Source organism: Panthera pardus, unplaced genomic scaffold (genome assembly GCF_024362965.1).
Source record: "Panthera pardus isolate Hobbes unplaced genomic scaffold, ASM2436296v1 HiC_scaffold_16, whole genome shotgun sequence".
Classification (NCBI taxonomy): Eukaryota; Metazoa; Chordata; class Mammalia; order Carnivora; family Felidae; genus Panthera; species Panthera pardus.
Genome location: NW_026526721.1, coordinates 155150118 through 155168809, shown reverse-complemented (window position 1 = coordinate 155168809; position 18692 = coordinate 155150118). Strand labels below are relative to the sequence as shown.

The window sequence follows — 18692 nt, the reverse complement described above, 5'->3', positions numbered from 1 at the left end:
CTTTGCAGTCACAAGAAAGATCATCTCAGCAGCTAAGCTTCTTCATAGATTTCCACTTTAATTTTCCTTCAAAGTTCCAAAGCTCATTCAAATTTGGTAGATTAGTCTATTCTGTTCAAATTAGAAAATAAAATTACACAGCATACGTTTCATTTCCTGGAATAATAATTTTATACAAATAAAATTAATGCACATTGTTTTAGACACGTTAGAAGTTGTGCTACCAATAACCGACAAGTCATATTAATTTTCCTTAAGTATTTTTACTTCACAATTCAGAGAGTATCACAACATTTTTATAGCTGAATTCATTTGTGTGTCACCTGATTCTTCAGTTGGTTAAGTGTCTGTCTCAAACTGTCTGTTGTCATTTGGTTACTTTTAAAAAACTCAGCCACTGCTGTGTTCAAAATTATTTTATAATCATCTTTGTTCACTTCTTGTAGGCAGGCAAGGTGTTGCAGACAGGCATCATAATTTCCAGCCTAAAACAAACCAACAAAAAAACACGCACACAGACAAAATTACCTATTACCTTTAAAACTAAGACATTCATTTCCAAATACGTTTCATTCGTCTCTATTTGGAAAACTCTTTAAAAAGACAGATCTAATTCCCCAAATATACTAAAGTCACTGAATGAAACAATATTCATGTCAATTAAGAAACTGGGATATGTCAATTATATCTCAATAAAGCTGGAAATTATAGATATTTATTTCTCAAGACTCACACTCTAACACCACTATGTGTATAAGACATACATAGACACGTAAGTGTATCATATACCTATGTACATGTATAAAACCACATCTCTCTCTCTCTCTCTCTCTCTCTCTCTCTCTCTCTCACACACACACACACACACACACACACACACACACACACACACACGTATATAGGTATATATTGCTAGCACGGTATAACAGCTGAGGCTAGCCCAAGAAAAGTAATATGATTTAATTTCTAATAAACATGCTCTGAATACCCAAGTATCAAATTCTTCTGCTTACATGTACGTAACCTAATAGTCAAATAAGGTTTTCTTTCATAGCGTTTTAACATCAGAAAAGTTAAAGTTTTGACTTTGACTGGGGTTCCATTTTAAAGAACATTTAAGAAAGAGAACTGAACAAAGAAGTGAACTGAAAAGACTGACCCATATAATTACAAATCTAAGTTTAAAAGACTGAAAAAAAAATAACACTGTAAGAGTCAACACGTTTATGAAACACAAAAACTTGGGAATGGCTCAAATTACTCCCATTCCTTTTGCCATATTTAAACTCCCAGTTTTTAAAAAATTTAAATAAAACCTACTCTCTAAACTTAATTCTTGAGTTATTACAGAACAAAAGTTATAAACTTAAAAATTCATTGTGAAAAGATTCATATTCGACAGATCCTAAAAACGGAAATCGAGAGAAACCACTGCTTACTGTGAAGGCCTGGAAAGCACTGGTGGACAACTCCTTCTCTTGATCGGTGATCCCAGAGGACTGACTTGTCCCTTCATGTTTCTCTGCTCCCTGATCTGCAAGCACACAAGTTTTGCAGTTCTTTAGAAATAAAGTTGTACAGTGAGTGTGCCCCTGGTTTTCTTCCTGTCTTCTTCCTAATGAAGTTGCTATAGTTAGGGCGCTCTCAGTTACCATGACTTATTAGTGTTATAAGGAGTTGGAAGTCACTCCTCCAGAAACTTAAAGAAACCTTTCCCTTAGCCATGGTCTGGCACAATGAAAACCCACCACCACGTATGGAAGAATCACAGCTCTGTCCATCAGGACTGAGAATGTTGCGTTCACTCAAAACATAGCAGATCTGCCCCCCAGCAATCTATACCAAAGTCCCACATATTCAAGAAACTATGCCAGGCTCTGGAGACACAAGAAGATTATAAATGCATACACAATACCTTCAAAAACGTTATAATCCAGCTGGAATATAATAACATTTAACAATTAGAAAACTACATTGCTAAGAACTCATAGTTAATTTCCAGGCCAAGAATGCTTTCATAGGCTTAGAAATCCAAAAGCCAACATTAACACATTTAAAAAGCTTCCTTGGGGGGGTACTGCGTGGCTCAATCGGTTAAGCGTCCGACTTCAGCTCAGGTCATGATCTCATGGTCCATGAGTTTGAGCCCGGCATTGGGCTCTGTGCTGACCGCTCAGAGCCTGGAGCCTGCTTCAGATTCTGTGTCTCTGTCTCTCTCTGCCTCTTCCCTGGTTGTGCTGTCTCTCAAAAATAAATAAACATTAAAAAGAAATTTTTTCTTAAAGCTTCCTTAACATGGTTAAATATCTATATACAATCTTTTTTCCCAGAAGTTTATTTTATTAAATTTTAATTTAATTAATTTATTTTTTAATGTTTATTTGGGGGAGGAGGAGCAAAGAGAGAGGAGGACAGAGGATCCGAAGTGGCTCTGCACGGACAGCAGCAAGCCGATGCAGGACTCGAACCCACGAACCATGAGATCCCGACCTGAGCAGAAGTTGGACACTCAACCAACTGAGCCACCCAGGCACCCCTAATTTTTGATAGAGAATGCAAGTGGGAAAGGAGGTCAGAGAGAAAGAGAGAATCCCAAGCAGGATCCACACTGAGCGCTGAGCCCAGCAGGGGGCTTGATCCCATGACCCTGGGATCATGACTTGAGTTGAAGTCAAGAGTTGGACGTTCAACCCACTGAACCACCCAGGTGCCCCAAGTATCCATATACATTCTAAGGTTAATGATTCCTGCCCCACAATTTTGTATTTTCAAAATTAATTTTTTATTTGAAAACAGAATTCCAAAATAAGCGTAAAAATCTCTGCTAAATCAAGTCTAAAACTACTCCAGTTCACTACTCTTAACTGCTCTGACAAATGCTTCAAAAAAATACTTTTTAACGAAAGCATCATCGATCCCAACTTTGCATGATGCAGTCACAAGGTCTCAGCTCTTCTTGTTCACCAGGGATCTGTCTCAACTAAGTCTCATCTATATATTGTGGCAGATGATTCTGGGGAGAGGGACTGGCAGAAATCATGCTTTTCCTTAGGATTTGGGGCCTTGATGTCAGAGAAGTAACAAGAAGCTAAACCATGAAATCACACTCTGGAGACAACAGAGTTTCCTCTGTAAAGTTACATAGCAGTAGCCATAAAACATAAAACATAAAACATAGCCATTCCACACTAAGAAACAAACCTGAGCTTTTGAAATTTTTTAAAGGAAAGAGGGGCGCCTGGGTGGCTCAGTCGGTTAAGCGGCCGACTTCGGCTCAGGTCGTGATCTCGCGGTCCGTGAGTTCGGCCCCGCATCGGGCTCTGTGCTGACTGCTCAGAGCCTGGGGCCTGTTTCAGATTCTGTGTCCCCCTCTCTCTGACCCTCCCCCATTCATGCTCTGTCTCTCTCTGTCTCAAAAATAAATAAACATTAAAAAAAATTTTTTTTTAAAAATAAAGGAAAGAACTGGCAACAAAGTTATAAAAGTTAATAGGAATAAATACTTCCAGGTAACCACATCTACAGAGCCAAAAAATAAAAAAAAATAAAAAAATAATCAGCATCTAGTACATCAAGGGACCATAAAGAATGTTAAATCCTTTAACTCCATGTTTGAACAGATTTCAAAATCTTTCAGCCCTTTTCACATTTATTCGATGCCATAATAATAATTAAGCACTGGGAATGGGAACGGCAGGAAGGGGAGGAAAGTGACAGTGCCTTGAAAGCTACAGCAAACTGTAATGCTGATTATTTTAACTTCATTTAATCTCAAATCAATCACAACATTTCTTGCTTTGCCCTGAGGTACTGAACTCAAAATACAACTTGTACTTAATAAAGATCAGTCTTTAGGGGTGCCTGGGTGGCTCAGTCGGTTAAGCATCTGACTTCGGCTGTCACGATCTCACGGTCCATGGGTTCGAGCCCCGCATCGGGCTCTGTGGTGACAGCTCAGAGCCTGGAGCCTGCTTCAGATTCTGTGTCTCCCTCTCTGTCTGCCCCTTCCCTGCTTGTGCTCTGTCTCTCTGTCTCAAAAATAAACAAACATTAAAAAAAAAAAGATAGGGGCGCCTGGGTGGCTCAGTCAGTTAAGCGTCCGACTTCGGCTCAGGTCACGATCTCGCGGTATGTGAGTTCGAGCCCCGCGTCAGGCTCTGTGCTGACTGCTCAGAGCCTGGGGCCTGTTTCAGATTCTGTGTCTTCCTCTCTCTCTGACCCTCCCCCGTCGTGCTCTGTCTCTCTCTGTCTCAAAAATAAATAAACGCTTAAAAAAAAAAAAATTAAAAAAAAAAAAAAGATAAAGATCAGTCTTTAGAAACGGTCTTTTACTATTTGAAAATTTTCCCACTTAGAAAACTTTCTTTTGATTTAAAAAACTAACAAACAAACAAACAAACAAAAAACACCAGGGTACCTGGGTGCCTCAATAGGGTAAGTGTCTGACTTTGGCTCAGGTCATGACCTCACAGTTCCTGGGTTACACCACCGCCTTGGGCTCTGTGCTCAGAGTCTGGAGCCTCCTTCAGTTCTGTCTCCCTCTCTCTCTGCCCCTTCCCCACTCACACACACACTCTCTCTCAAAATAACATTAAAATTTTTTTTTAAAAAAAGGACATTCTCCTACATAACCTACTAAAATGGTTACACTAAGAAAAGTAACAATAAATCAATAATATCATCTAACAAACAATTTCCCTGATTGTTCTAAGAAATATCTTATCACTGTATTTTTCCCTCCCAATCCGGGTGTCAATCAAGGCTCACATATTTCCCTTAAATAGCTTTTGTTTCTCCTACTCCAGAGTACTTCCTGACCTTCTGCTGCTCCTCAAGTCACCGCTTGTTTTAAAGTCTAAGCTGGGGCACCTGCGTGGCTCAGCCGCTTAAGCCTCCAGCTCTTGGTTTTGGCTCAGGCCATGATCTCATGGTTAGTAAGATGAAGCCAAGCTGACAGCACGGAGCCCGCGTGGGATTCTCTCTCTCCTTCTCTCTCTGCCCCTCCCCCTGCTCATGTGCTGTCTCAAAATAGAGAAAGAAAGAAAGAAACTTAAAAAAAAAAAATAAAGAGTCTAAGATAGTTACCTTGTAGAATGTTCCATATTCTGGGTTTATCTGATTGTTTCCTCATGCATTTAGTCTAACATTTATGGCAAGAATATTATATATGGGATAATAAATATCAGTCATTTTTAACATTAATTTTCTTAAGAGACAGACAATGGCGGGGGGCAAAGGGAGGTAGGTAGGGAGAATCTTAAGCAGGACCCACACCCCAGAGCAGAGCCTGAGAGAATGGGGTGGGGGGTGGGGGGTGGGCAGAGGGAGGGAGGGAGAATCTTAAGCAGGGCCCACACCCCAGAGCAGAGCCTGACGAGGGCTCCATCTCACAAGCATGAGATCACAACCTGAGCGGAAGTCAAGAGGCGGACACTTAAGCAACTGAGCCACCCACTTGCCCCAACATTTTAATTTTAAAAAATCTGCCTTTTGTTTTAAAAAGGTGACTTTTAGGTTTCAATCATCTCCCAAAGAATATTCTGGCTTTTTTAGTTTTACTCACCGACTAAAGCCCCACGCACCATTAACGGAATACCAACGGAAAGTAATAGGACCACTGCATAAATAGGACGCATGGGCTGCAAACGCAGGTACGTGAGGGTGATGCCATTGTTGATGACTCAGAATAAAAAATTCTTTAGACTATCAGAGTCTCACAATATTTGAATTTATTTACACAAGAGTTTTTTTCAGATAGAATTGTTGCTCCAGCCTGGAATCTAAAGACCTCCAAAGCTTGAACCGAGGTAAAAAACGGAGATAAGAAAGCCCCTTTCGGAGTTATTGGGAGGCTTCACCGAGAATATACGTGAAGCGGTGAGAATGTATCCGGCAGAGTAGGTCCCCCTATGTGGCATGGTGGTGCAGACTTGATTGTTCCAACACACAGATGGGACCCGGGAGCACGGGGAGGTAGAGCCAGTACCTGGAACTGAAGTAAGAAGACCAGAACTCTCGTGCCACTTCTGAAATTACACAGTTGATACACAAGTGGAACTGGGGCAAATATCGGTTTTCCTAGTTACTAAAGAGCATCTGTCTTAGATGGCTTTTAGGGTGACCTCCAACTCAGAAATTCAGTAACCCCAAACAAGCTTCTATAAAGCAGTGGATACGTTTGTTCACAAAGCAACACGATCCAACTCAAGTAGCAATGGAAGACAAATCTCCCAAGTGGGGAGGTAGGGCAGATCATCTTGTCCCCCAGATTTACTACTCAATCATTCCTACAAACACTACCCTCGCCATCACCGCAAGCTTCCCAGAAGACATTGTTCATTCCTTAACCTTGACCGTGAAGAAACGCACGACACTCGCCCGAGAGTCTTTTTTTTTTTTTTTAACTGTGACAGTATGGCTTGAATATAATAAATTCAGGCCATACATCCAATTAATAAATAGCTGAGAGACCATAAGGGTCAAGCATCATTCTAAGTGCAAGGGATCGACACATGAACCACACAGACAGGGCTCCCGCACTTGAGAAACTCAGAGGTTCCTTGCGGAGATAAGATGCAAATCCGGGATTCCGGGTGTGACTAACGCCATGGCAGTAACAAGGGCTGTGAGAGGGCACAGAGATGGCAAGTGAGGTCGGACCTGACTCAGAAGTCAGGTATGGGAAGTCCTGAGGAAACAGGGCTCCAAATGTAAACCGCGTGCGGCTTTGAAACAACCACCACTCCTTCCGGCCCCTGCTAAACCAAGTTCTAGCTTGAGATACTATCTGCGCCTCCATTCTATACCACCCGCGACGTCTCCGTAATCGTAACAATAAAGCTAACACGCTCTGAGGGCTCACAAGGTGTTAGGCATGTAAGCACCTCAAATAGGGTAACTCATTTAATCTTCAAAGCAAGCTCTCAGGAGGGGCTTCTTTCTGGGTGTGTAAGGAGTCATTAAACTATGTACATTCATGATGTGGGCGTTTTTTTTTTTAACATTCCAAACACAGTACAGAAATACAAGATGCTTCGTGAATTTGCGTGTCCTCCTGCACGGGGGTGGTGCTAATCTCTGCACTGTTCCTATATTAGTATATGTGCTGCCGAAGCAAACACAATGTGGGCATTTTTGAAACTATCTAAAAAACCTATATTCCAGGAGCGTTCCAAAGAACCAGTCCTGCACAGAGCTGACTCTGGGAGCCCTGGCCTGGTACATCCTGGCCGTCAGTAAAGATTCCCAACTGCCCTCTCTCAAGAGGGCAACACGGTGCAACGAAAACTGTACAACCCTTGGAATCAGTCACATCTTCGGTCGGCCTCCCCTTGGCCACCTAACTCTCTGCTTACAGATGCTAAGTAAGTACTGGCTCTCTCCCCTTCCTTCTGGCAAAACAACCAACGATTCTGGCAGTTTCAAAAACAGATATATATATATATATATTCTGCGTTCTAAACATACAATTAACAGTGAAAACAGCTTTAGCATGACTTGATTATGGGACAGCCCTTAGATCACCGTCAAATCCCCGGTAGACTGCCCACTCTTGAGAATCGCCACTTAACATCAAGAACAAAACACAACCTGTGCTAAGTGAACTTATCGAAGACTTAGATCTGCCCTACAACAACAACAAAAAGTATTCTGGTATCTGGGTCTTTCAGAAGTGTTACTTCTGATACACATAGCAGACAAAGGGCGCCTGGCTTGCTCAGTAGGGACAGCACGCAGCTCTGGATCTCAGCGCCGTGAGTCTGGGCCCGACAACGGGTGTTGAGACTACTTACATGAAACGTAAAAAATTATATAAAATGAAACAGGAAAAAAAGTTAGTAGATAAATTAACATTTCACTTCTACTTCAGCATACAGATAAATAAGAATTGAGTCCTTATAGGGGGGAGGAAAGCTAACAGTTTATTGGAGAAAAGTTTAAAAGGACATCATTAAACAGTTTTTTCTTTAGAAAGCCAATAACAATGAGTTATTGTTAACCCAACTGTTTACACAATCCATCTGTTTTGCAAAATTTTCAGGTGCACAAGAACAGTAAGGAGCCATTACCTTTAACTGTGTAAAAATGGGACCCAGGATTTCAAAGCTCCAGAAAGAATGAGTTTAGATTAAAGCAGAACACTATACCGCATATGTATCTGTCATAAAATTTTAACAATGAATACAAAACTTTAAAAACGTTTAGGAAAACCAGAGTGTTTAATTTAAAACATTTATCTTCCCTCCCAAGGAAGTGCATTAAATTTAGACCAAATGTCAAAATTTCTTAGTTTGCCATCGAGTTCTCCCCGCAGCTTCTTCTAAAATGTATGCTCTCGGGGCACCTGGGTGACTCAGTCAGCTAAGCGTCTGACACTGAGCTCAGGGGACAGCTGAGACGGAGCCCCGCGCCGGGCTCTATGCTGGCAGCGCTAAGCCTCCTTGGGATTCTCTCTCTCCCGCTCTCTCTGCCCCTCCGCCGCTCACACATGCACGTCTTCTCTCTCAAAATAAATAAATGAACTTTAAGAAATAAAAAAATCATAAAAAATAAGCTACACCGTCTCTAGGTTACTTTTTTAGTTTTTTTTAAGTTTATTCATTCATTCTGAGAGAGACTGAGAGAGCACACAAGCTGGAGAAGGGTAGAGGGAGAGAATTCCAAGCAGGCTTGGTCCTCCACACTGAGCCGGTCGAGGGGCTCGATCCCACGAACCCTGAGATCACGAACTGAGCCGAAATCAAGAGTCAGATGCTTAACCGACTGAGCCACCCAGGCATCCCTCTAGGTTACATTCTTTGACAGGCCCAACTGTCAAAAAGTGATTTATGAATACTGCAAAGCAAGGGGAAATACCCAACAAGTCACCAACGCACTGAAGAGTTTAGGCTTCTACTCTGCATCATTACCCTCTAGGAACTATAAAAGTCTCCTATAATCTTCCTGAGAAAGAGAAGCCAGCTTTAAGATAAATAAACTAGACTCTAAGGCTTACAAGAGAGTCTGAAATTCCCATTTCTACAGACGTTTTGGAGAACAGAGCTCAAGAAATAGCCTTTTACCAGTTAACCATTATTTTATCTGCATTTTAACTTCAAGATATAACTGTGAAACAAAAACACTCCAATGGGATTACTATTTTTGTTTTCCTTGTTATTTTTCTCTACTTTTCAAGTTTCCTATAAGGCATGGGTGTTATTTTTGTAGTCAGGTTTTTAAAAGCTAAATTATTTATTTGTGACTGCGGAGTTCTTACCAGAAAGAGTCTGCACATAATTCCACAATATGTCTTTATTTGTCCAAAAGTATTCTCCGTTGCCGATTGTAAGAGAAAATGGCCCTTCATCCTTAAACCTGACTTTCCTTCTACTCTGGCCTAACGAACATGGCTGAGCTTCTAGGCGTACAGGGCTCTTAGGCACACAAACCCGGACACCCTTTAAGCCAACAGGCTTCATTTTGAACCAAACAATTGCCTTTAGGTCTGAACTAAGTTGAAAAGAAACACACTGCTTTTTCAAAACTGAAAAGTCAGTTAACTGAACACACAGATACATTCCAATACAGAATGTTAACAACTCCAATCTGACTGCAAGAGGTTCTTCCACACAAGCTACCTTTTCAAAATATAGCTCAATGATTTTCAAGAAAGGACATTTTTTCCTAAGGAAAAAATAATGTTAAGGCCTAAGGAAACCCACTGGTACACTCAGAAAATAGTGCTGATTCCTTTGTGAAGGCAAGTTTTAAAAAAGGACGCCATCCGAAAGAAAAATAATTCACGTCTGCCAAGGTCACCATAAAGTTCACACACCCTATGTGGTTTCCTATCACTTGGACAAGCGTCTCTGATTTATCAAAACCCTATATATAACAGCTGATTAGTATACAGCTCAGAGAAACACTATGTGACCAGCACTGCCTCAGACTTGAGCACTCTGTCCAGCACTTCAGAAATAAAGGAAGAGAATATCAATGATCAGTAACAACATGCTTTGGGGAAGACAGACAAAGCAGATCTCTACCACTGCTGAGTATCTTGGTTTTTATTTTTAATGTTTTTTAATGTTTATTATTTATTTTTTTAACGTGTATTTATTTTTGAGACAGACAGAGACAGACCATGAATGGGGGAGGGTCAGAGAGAGAGGGAGACACAGAATCCGAAACAGGCTCCAGGCTCTGAGCTGCCAGCACAGAGCCCGACGCGGGGCGTGAACTCACGAACCGCGAGATCATGACCTGAGCCGAAGTCGGACGCTCAACCGACTGAGCCACCCAGGCGCCCCAAGATTTATTTTTTAAGTAATCTCTGCACCCAACCTGGGACTCGAACTCACAACCCCAAGATCAAGAGCTGCATACTCCACTGAATGAGCCAGCCAGATGCCCCTGCTGAGGAGTATGTTTTTATTTTCGTATCTGAGACTAGTATTTATTTATTTGCTTGGTTTTTTTTTTTTTTTAATCTTCATTTATTTTTGAGAGAGAGACAGAGTATGAGTAGGGGAGGGGCAGAGAGAGAAAGAGGGAGACACGGACTCGGAAACAGGCTCCAGGTTCTGAGCTGTCAGCACAGAGCCTGACGTGGGGATCGAACTCACAAACCAGAGATCCTGACCTGAGCCGAACTCAGACGCTCAACCACTGAGCCACCCAGGTACCCCTTTATTTGCTTGTTTTTGAGAGTAGTTTTTATATACAGAAAAGAGACCGTTTTTTAAATATTAATACTTGATTTATTAACGTTACAGATTCAGAAAGTGTAGATTTTCCTCAAACTTTTATATTCAACTTAGACTTTTCTCTCTCTTAAGTTTTTTTTTTTATAATATTTTAAAGTTTATTTATTTTGAAAGAGAGCGAAAGCGCGTGCGCGAGCAGGGGAGGGGCACAGAGAGAATCCCAAGCCGACTCTGCAGGGCCAGCACAGAGCCTGACACGGGGCTCAAACTCATGAAACTGTGAGATCATGACCTGAGCTGAAATCAAGACTTGGACGTTTAACTGACTAAACCACCCAGGTGCCCTTAAGATTTTATTTTTAGGGGCGCCTGGGTGGCTCAGTCGGTTTAGCTGTCCAACTTTGGCTCAGGTCATGATCTCGCGGTTTGTGGGTTCAAGCCCCGCGTCCGGCTCTGTGTTAACAGCTCAGAGCCTGGAGCCTGCTTCGGATTCTGTGTCTCCCTCTCTCTCTGCCCCTCCTCCGCTTGTATTCTGTCTCTCTCTCAAAAATGAATAAATGTAAAAACACAATTTTTTTAAAAATTAAAGAAAAAAAAGATTTTATTTTTAAGTCATCTCTGTACCAACGTGGGGCTCAAAGTCACGATCGGAGATCAAGAGTCTCATGCTCCTCTGAGTGAGCCAGCCAGGAGTCCCTTAGACGTTCTATTTGGAGTTCTAATTTTAAAGGGATGTGATGAATGTTTGATCGCCTTTACAACGTTAAACACTCTTCAGACATAAAATTTTAACTACCTTAAATATTTCATACATTCAATTTTAAGTACAGTTGACTTAAAAAGATAATTTTCTGAGAACTTAAATCTAAAAATTAAACTTATGAAAATAGTGACTCAGGTATTCTTCAACGTCCATGCAATAATATAGTTAAAATTTCAATGAAAGTTCACAAGTATAAATCAACTACTCACTCAACTATACATTTAAAATTGGAGAAGCACCTGGTTGGCTCAGTTGGGTAAGCATCCGACTCTTGGTTTTGGCTCAGGTCACGATCTCACGGTTTGTGAGATCAAGCCCCACATTGGGCCTGTGCTGGCAGCACAGAGTCTGCTTGGGATTCTGTTTCTCTCTGCCCCTCCCCTGCTTGCACTCTTTCTCTCTCAAAATAAAGTAATTAAAAAAAACAAAACTGGAATCCTAAGACCAATATATTACTCTAAATTCCTAAACATTAACAACACTTAAAAGCATGAAATGTAGGTCACAATTACATCAACTCCTTATCCTAAAAACTAGTAAATGCAAAGGATGAATTTTCAAGTTTTTAACATTTAACATGCCTTTCTGGGAAAAATTATAGTTCATCCCCAGTTAATTAATACAGGAGAGCTGTTCTTTACAGAATATCAGCAAATAAATGTCAGCAGTAATGGAACTAGAAAAAGTACCAGCTTGCAGCCCCCCCATGATACAACTGATCACCAATGGTGGATGTTTATATTATTCTAAATTATTATCCATTAGATTACTTCTAATTATAATTGGAAAAAGATGTTCCTATCACTACCTTACCAAATTGACCAAACTTGGCATCACTAATGGTGGACAAATTGAAACTGACATCATGCACTTTATATAAAGTATACAGAATCACCTAAAAATATACAAATATGGTAAATCTAAATCTAACCAAGCCTGAGAAGTAACTTTCAGTTCACAGAAAATACAGAAGACAAGGACCAAGGACAAGGATACCAGGAAGAAACAATCAGACAAATCCGGAATGTGGGGTATTATACAAGACAACTGACTTCGTCTCTTCAAAAAATCACTGTCATGCAACAAAACAAAACAAAACAAAACGAAAAGGGAGATACTGGGAATGAAGACACTGAAGAGACCTAAAAAATATAATGTGTGAATCTTGACTGGATCTCAGTTTGAAAAGCACAGCTGGTTTTTCTAACTGATTAGTTTCAGGTGTACAACATGTTGATTCAACTCTGTATTACTTGGCACTCACCACAATAAGTGTGGTCACTGTATTGTTGACTCTCTTCCCTGGGCTGTACTTTTCATCATTTTGACTTATTATTACCTTATAACTGATACTTTGTCAGGTAAGTACAGCTTACTTTGGGGAAGTTTAGTATATTTAAATAGTGATTTTCTAAAGTATGACAACGGTTATATAGGTGAAAGGCCTTATTTTAAAAAAGTGCATGGGGCACCTGGGTGGCTCAGTCAGTTAAGCGTCCGACTTCGGCTCAGGTCATGATCTCGCGGTCTGTGAGTTCGAGCCCCGCGTCAGGCTCTGTGCTGACGGCTCAGAGCCTGGAGCCTGTTTCAGATTCTGTGTCTCCCTCTCGCTCTGACCCTCCCCCGTTCATGCTGTCTCTCTCTGTCTCAAAAATAAATAAACGTTAAAAAAAAAAAAAATTAAAAAAAAAGTGCATGGTGAAATATTTAGAGATGAAGTATCTATAACTATTCAACATTGGGGCGCCTGGGTGGCCCAGGTGGTCGAGCGTCCAACTTTTGATTTCAGCTCAGGTCACGAGATGGAGCCCCGCATCCGGCTCTCGCTTTCAACACTGAGCCTGCTCAGGATTCTCTCTCTCCTCTCTGCCCCTCCCCCCAACTCACGCTCTATCAACATATATAAACTTAAAAACAAAAGAAATATTCAACATTAAGAATTTTAGCTAGATAAAGAAGAAGCAACTACGGCAAAATGTAACAATTGTTAAACTAGGTGGTGGGTATATGGATACTCATTTTTTCCATTTTTTTGGATGTTTGAAATCACTTGTAATACGAAGCTGAAAAAATACCAAATATGCAGATTCCCTACTGAACCCTGAAGAAAACAAATGGCAGGACAGTACCACGTAATCTGCACATATATTTTATTTTTATTTTTTAATTTTAGAGAGAGAGAAAGCATGGAGCAGGGTAGAGAAGCAGAGGGAGAAAAGAGAGAATCTTAACCCACGACCCTGGGATCATGACCTGAGCCCAAATCAAGAGTCGGATGTTCAAATGACTGAGCCATATATATTTTTAAGTCAGTGTGAGCTTGGGTAGGTGTAGAAAAGTCTGGAAGAACACACAAACTCAGTATTGGCTACCTGGATGCAAGAATTGGGTAGGGGCAATAGAGGACTTAATAGTTTTTTACCATATACATTTAATCATCATCATCATCATCATCATCAGTTTTGGGTGTCTTTAATAAAATAAAAATAGCCTTGGCTTAAAATCTTCCCATTTGTTTGTTCTTCTTATCATTTTTATGGCCATCCTGGCTTAAAATTTTAAAGCTATCTTTGAAAGCTGATTTCATGTTACCCATCAGGTCAGGCTCTATCTTTCCCTTATTCATAACATTATCAACCTTTTTCTACGAAGCCTACTACAGCCATGCCCACAGTCCAAATTCTCAGATAAATTCAAATCTAGGATTTTGTGTCCTAATTCCAGCCACTTTCTCCTCTCAGATGACCATAAAAATTAAAGTCAAATAAATCACCCTAAAACACTGTTGGTACTTCCTTAGTAAAAAATGAAACCAGTTTCACACCACTTTTCTATGTTATACAGGGACACGGACCTCGTGAGCCCCCCACTGCCCCCTTGAACCTCGGTCTTTGGTTGGTCTCCATCCGTCCTCCCTCTACAATTTGGTCTCATACAAATCAGGGTGGGAGAGCTGCTGGCCGATCAGTCACTGAGAAGCCATACAATCCAGAAGCACGGGTACATCTGTCTCCCGCGGAATGAGTCTTTACCAACTAGAAACAGGAAACAGGAGGAAGCTGGACAGCTAAGCTATCCCTTTTTTCTCTCTCATATGGACTATCCTGAAGGGTAGTGTCTCCTGCAGCCCTTTCAGAAAAACCCCACATGCAAGCGGCCTGCTCTCTCTCAGCTCAGGGAGGAACAAGAGCCAAGTATGTAACATACTGCACCTCCCTCGGCCTGGCTTTCTCCTCTCTCGCCTCTACTACTCTGCGTTTGCACCTTCCAAACTGAGAGCACTTGAATTGGGTTCTGCTTCTCAAAGGATGTGAGCCAAAACAAACACCTGACCTCAGCTGAAGCACACAAGCAACAACCCTGTGAGTAAATAAACTAAAACGCTATTAAAAGTTAGAGGGCGCCTGGCTGGCACAGTCGGTGGAACACACGACTCTTGATCTCAGGGTTGCAAGTTCGAGGCCCACATTGGGTGCAGAGCCTACTTAGAAATGAAATCTCACGGGTGCCTGGGTGGCTCAGTAGGTTAAGCATCCGACTTTGGCTCAGGTCAGGATCTCACGGTCCGTGGATTCGAGACCTGCGTTGGGCTCTTGCGCGGACAGCTCAGAGCCTGGAGCCTGATTCAGATTCTCTATCTCTCTCTCTCTGCCCCTTCCCTACTTGTTCTCTATCTCATCTCTCAAAAATAAACAAACGTAAAAAAATTTTTTTTAATAAAATGTTAAAAAAAATACATGAGTAAGTTGGAAACCTATTAGGACCCCCATTTTGCAAATGAGAAACTGAGGTTCAACTAAGAACCTTGCATAAAGAGTAAGCCTTTCTGCTTACCTACTATACCCAATCAGTCACAAAATGTTACCTCTAAGAGAGTGTTTCCTTCTCTAACCAATCCATTCTTTTAAACAGTTTTTTTTTTAAACGTTTATTTATTTTTGAGACAGAGAGAGACAGAGCACGAACAGGGGAGGGGCAGAGAGAGAGGGAGACACAGAATCTGAAACAGGCTCCAGGCTCTGAGCTGTCAGCACAGAGCCCGTCGCGGGGCTCGAACTCACGGACCGCGAGATCGTGACCTGAGCCGAAGTCGGCCGCTTAACCAACTGAGCCACCCAGGCGCCCCTAACCAATCCATTCTTAACAGGGTCCTTGCTCTCAGTTATCCGTGGTCCTCTTACTTCCTTTTCTTCACAATACTCATCACAACCTAAACTCACAAGTATTTTTTTAGTTTACGTGTTTGTCTTTCATACCATAAGCTCCATGATTACAGAGATTATGTCAGTGCCTGGCAAGGCAGGCCATGGGTAAATATTTACTGAATAAATTACTATAGCACTAGCCGCTTTTACCTAGTCTTTGGGCTCCCGGTCTCCTTTCACTGAAACCTCCCCCTTCCCACGCTGTGATCAGGTCACTTTCTTAAATGCTTTCATGGGTCTCTTTTCTTACCCTCCGTGACAAGGGCCCTGAGCTCAGGAGCTCAGAGATGAAGCAGCATATAAGCTAGACCCTGAGGGGCACGCGGGTGGTTCAGCCGGTTAAGCGTCTGACTCTCGATCTTGGCTCAGGTCGTGGACTCATGGTTGGTGACTTTGAGCCCCACATCTCATTAGGCTCTGTGCTGACAGTGTGGAGCCTGCTTGGGATTCTCTCACCCCCTGCCCCCCTCCACCCTTCCCCTGCTCGGCCCCCCCCCCTCTCTCAAAATAAATCAACTTTTAAAAAACGTTACTAATATTAAAAAAAAAAAAAAAAAAGCCTTTGAACGAGGAGCGTGTTTACCAAAGAGAAAAGAAAATCGAAGGCACTACCACTCAGCAGCTCAGAAGAACAGTATGTCCAAGAGTCGTTTCTGGGGTGAAGAGCGAGGTGTGCAGATACGGAAACGTCGGCTGGAAACACACGGTGAAGTTTCACGAACGACATGAAGGACAGAGGATGTGCTGCACACGACATGGCATAAGCTTAGAAAGCGTACAGGCGTCGGAATGCTTTGCTGCAATTAGCGTCCCAGACATCAAAAGACAACAGTGCGAAGAACAGACCAGACAGGAAGAGAGGGACGGCAGTCGGAAGGCGGCTTCGCGCGAGGGAGACATTAGGGACAAAGGCTAGAATCACAGCAGGTGAAGCGGGGACGGAGACGAGGCCAGATTCAAGGAGACCACACTCAACACTCGGCTGGAGACGAACGTAACGTCATCTAGGTGAGACGTTTCCTACGACGTGGCTCCGTAACGTCATCTAGGTGAGACGTTTCCTACCACGTGGCTACAAAGCTTCAGCCAAAGACACGGCCCCGAATCACCGTGGGCCTCGTTCCTCCACCACGTGCGTTACGCCGCCACGTTACGCGTCGCACACGTCACCAGATGGGACTGCCACCCAGCGGCGCGGTCCTTACAGACTAAACAGACACGTCGGAGGCACGGGGCGAGTCCTATCCGTTTCTTCAACATCCAACACGGTGCCTGGGACCCAATCTTCGTGAGTGAATGAAGGGACAAGTACGGGAATACTTCACGGCAGGACTTGGAAACCGGACAGGCCCTAGGCCTTTTTTAAAAAGCTCATTCCAAGCAAGCGCAAGGATATGGCCAAGTAGGAACCGTAAACCCGGGACACAGAGACGCTGCCTTTAGTTAAGGACGGAAGATGTCGGACAGCGTGGTCCGGCCCCGGACAAGCCACGCTGATTTCCCGCCTGGAACATTCTCGCTATCCAGCCTGCCCCATTCCATACGGCCACTCTGTCATTTCATGGGAGTTTCTGCTCAGATACCACCCCCACCAGAAGCCTCCTGGGACCAGCCTACCCAACATTCTACAGCACACTCTATTACCCTCAATTTGTAAACTTTCTCTCTATGGTTTTCCTTCTCAGCAGACTGCGGCAGAGATCTTTTAACAAATTTCCGATAGTAGGACTGGCTCACTTTCGTTTCAAATCTAGTCCGACCATCAGTCATTGAGATCGAAACCTTCGGAATATTGAGATGGGCTTCTTACAGTGAAATCTTTAGAAGAGACAAAGTGTTGACCACTTCTAAGACCTGCGAGTGAAGTTCTTCCAATGAACCTGGATGCCACAGAGAACATTCACTTCTTACAGGAAACATACGGCAGACCCTCCCAGAGGCAGGCAGGAAAGAATTTTATACACCTTAACGGAGAAGACTCTAGGAATGGGGTACTAATCCATAAAGAAATCACTCGAAATTAAATGAGCTAACCTTGAGGAACTAGGGGAAAATAGGTCCTAAGCGCAAGGTATTAGCACAGAACGAAGAGAGACACTTCAGTTTTAGGACTATTTAAATAAATAGCTTTCACAAAGCTAACTTTAGAGGACATCGCTGACCAGAGGCAGGCTTACGTGGGCGAAATTGCCCAGGTGAACCCTATCCTGAGCCAGGGGACATAAGGCACCCGTGTGCTGCGGGGTGATCCGCCTTCCCCCCTGGAAAACCGAAAAGCCCGTGAAGTAGCTACACAAATGTAAGTCCGAAATTCCGGCGAGCGGGGCAAAGGCGGTCGGTGCGGCTTCATACGGCACTTACGTAAAAAAAACAAACTACCGGCCAGGGGGCCCAAAGACTCACGTTAGGGGCGGCCGAGGGAGAGGATGGGGGAGAGGAACGCACACCCAAATTAAAGTCACCCTCGGGTCCCCACCCCCTAGTCCCCACCTACTCAGCGCCAGGGTCCGCCCGCCCCGGGCGTGGGCGCCTCACCTGCAGGCTTGTCTGCAGCCATCTTCCCACTCCAGCTTGGGTTCTTCCCCGCGGGTGGCGTGGCCTCGACTCCAGCTGCCGAGCGGGCCGCGGTCCTGGGCCTCGGAGAACGACTCTGTGCCCACCGCGGCTCCGGGCCCCTGAGTTCCGGCCTGGGGAGTGGGTAGACGGCGGGCTGAGGAAGTGACGAAGGCTAGTTCGCGTCGTCTAGCAACAGGAGACCGCGTCTCCAGCCGGCCTCCCGCCACACTCGGCTTCCGCTCCGCGACATCCCCAGACACGCCACTTCCGGGGGCCGCCGCCTGTGTGGGAACGGCGGCCAGCCCCGCCCCACGCCGGCGTCGTCCTGCGCGCCCCGCCCCCGGCGGCCAGTGCGTGTGCGTGCGCGCGCGCCCGGCCGGAAGTGCGCTCGCGTGGGGTTGTGGGCGCGTGGTGGGTTTGCCGGTTGGGATCGTGGGGTGAGTGCCTCTTGCTTATCGTGATTAAAATACCTTGGTGTCGGGG

The 18692-nt window shown here is 43.5% G+C and overlaps 1 protein-coding gene and 1 non-coding gene across 10 annotated transcripts in view; both read right to left on the bottom strand.

The window, feature by feature from the left end:
• The window catches only part of CNOT10 (CCR4-NOT transcription complex subunit 10), a 71149-nt gene extending 52684 nt beyond the window's left edge, over positions 1 to 18465 (bottom strand). For 2 of the 9 annotated variants that reach the window (XM_019418596.2, XM_053904075.1), the window contains exons 1-3: positions 9257 to 9510; positions 1440 to 1534; positions 324 to 485 (exon numbers count right to left, since the gene is read on the bottom strand). In XM_019418596.2, the coding sequence (XP_019274141.1) occupies positions 324 to 485; positions 1440 to 1534; positions 9257 to 9458 (459 nt within the window). In that variant the 5' untranslated portion in view covers positions 9459 to 9510. Of the gene's footprint in view, positions 1 to 323; positions 486 to 1439; positions 1535 to 9256; positions 9513 to 18188 lie in introns of those variants that run through there. The other 7 variants (XM_019418592.2, XM_019418593.2, XM_019418594.2 and 4 more) reach the window with 5 other exon arrangements.
• On the bottom strand, positions 7019 to 7121 carry LOC128777489 (U6 spliceosomal RNA). The gene has a single exon (XR_008422739.1). It is a non-coding gene; the product is annotated as a U6 spliceosomal RNA (small nuclear RNA).
• Positions 18466 to 18692: the final 227 nt, after the last annotated feature.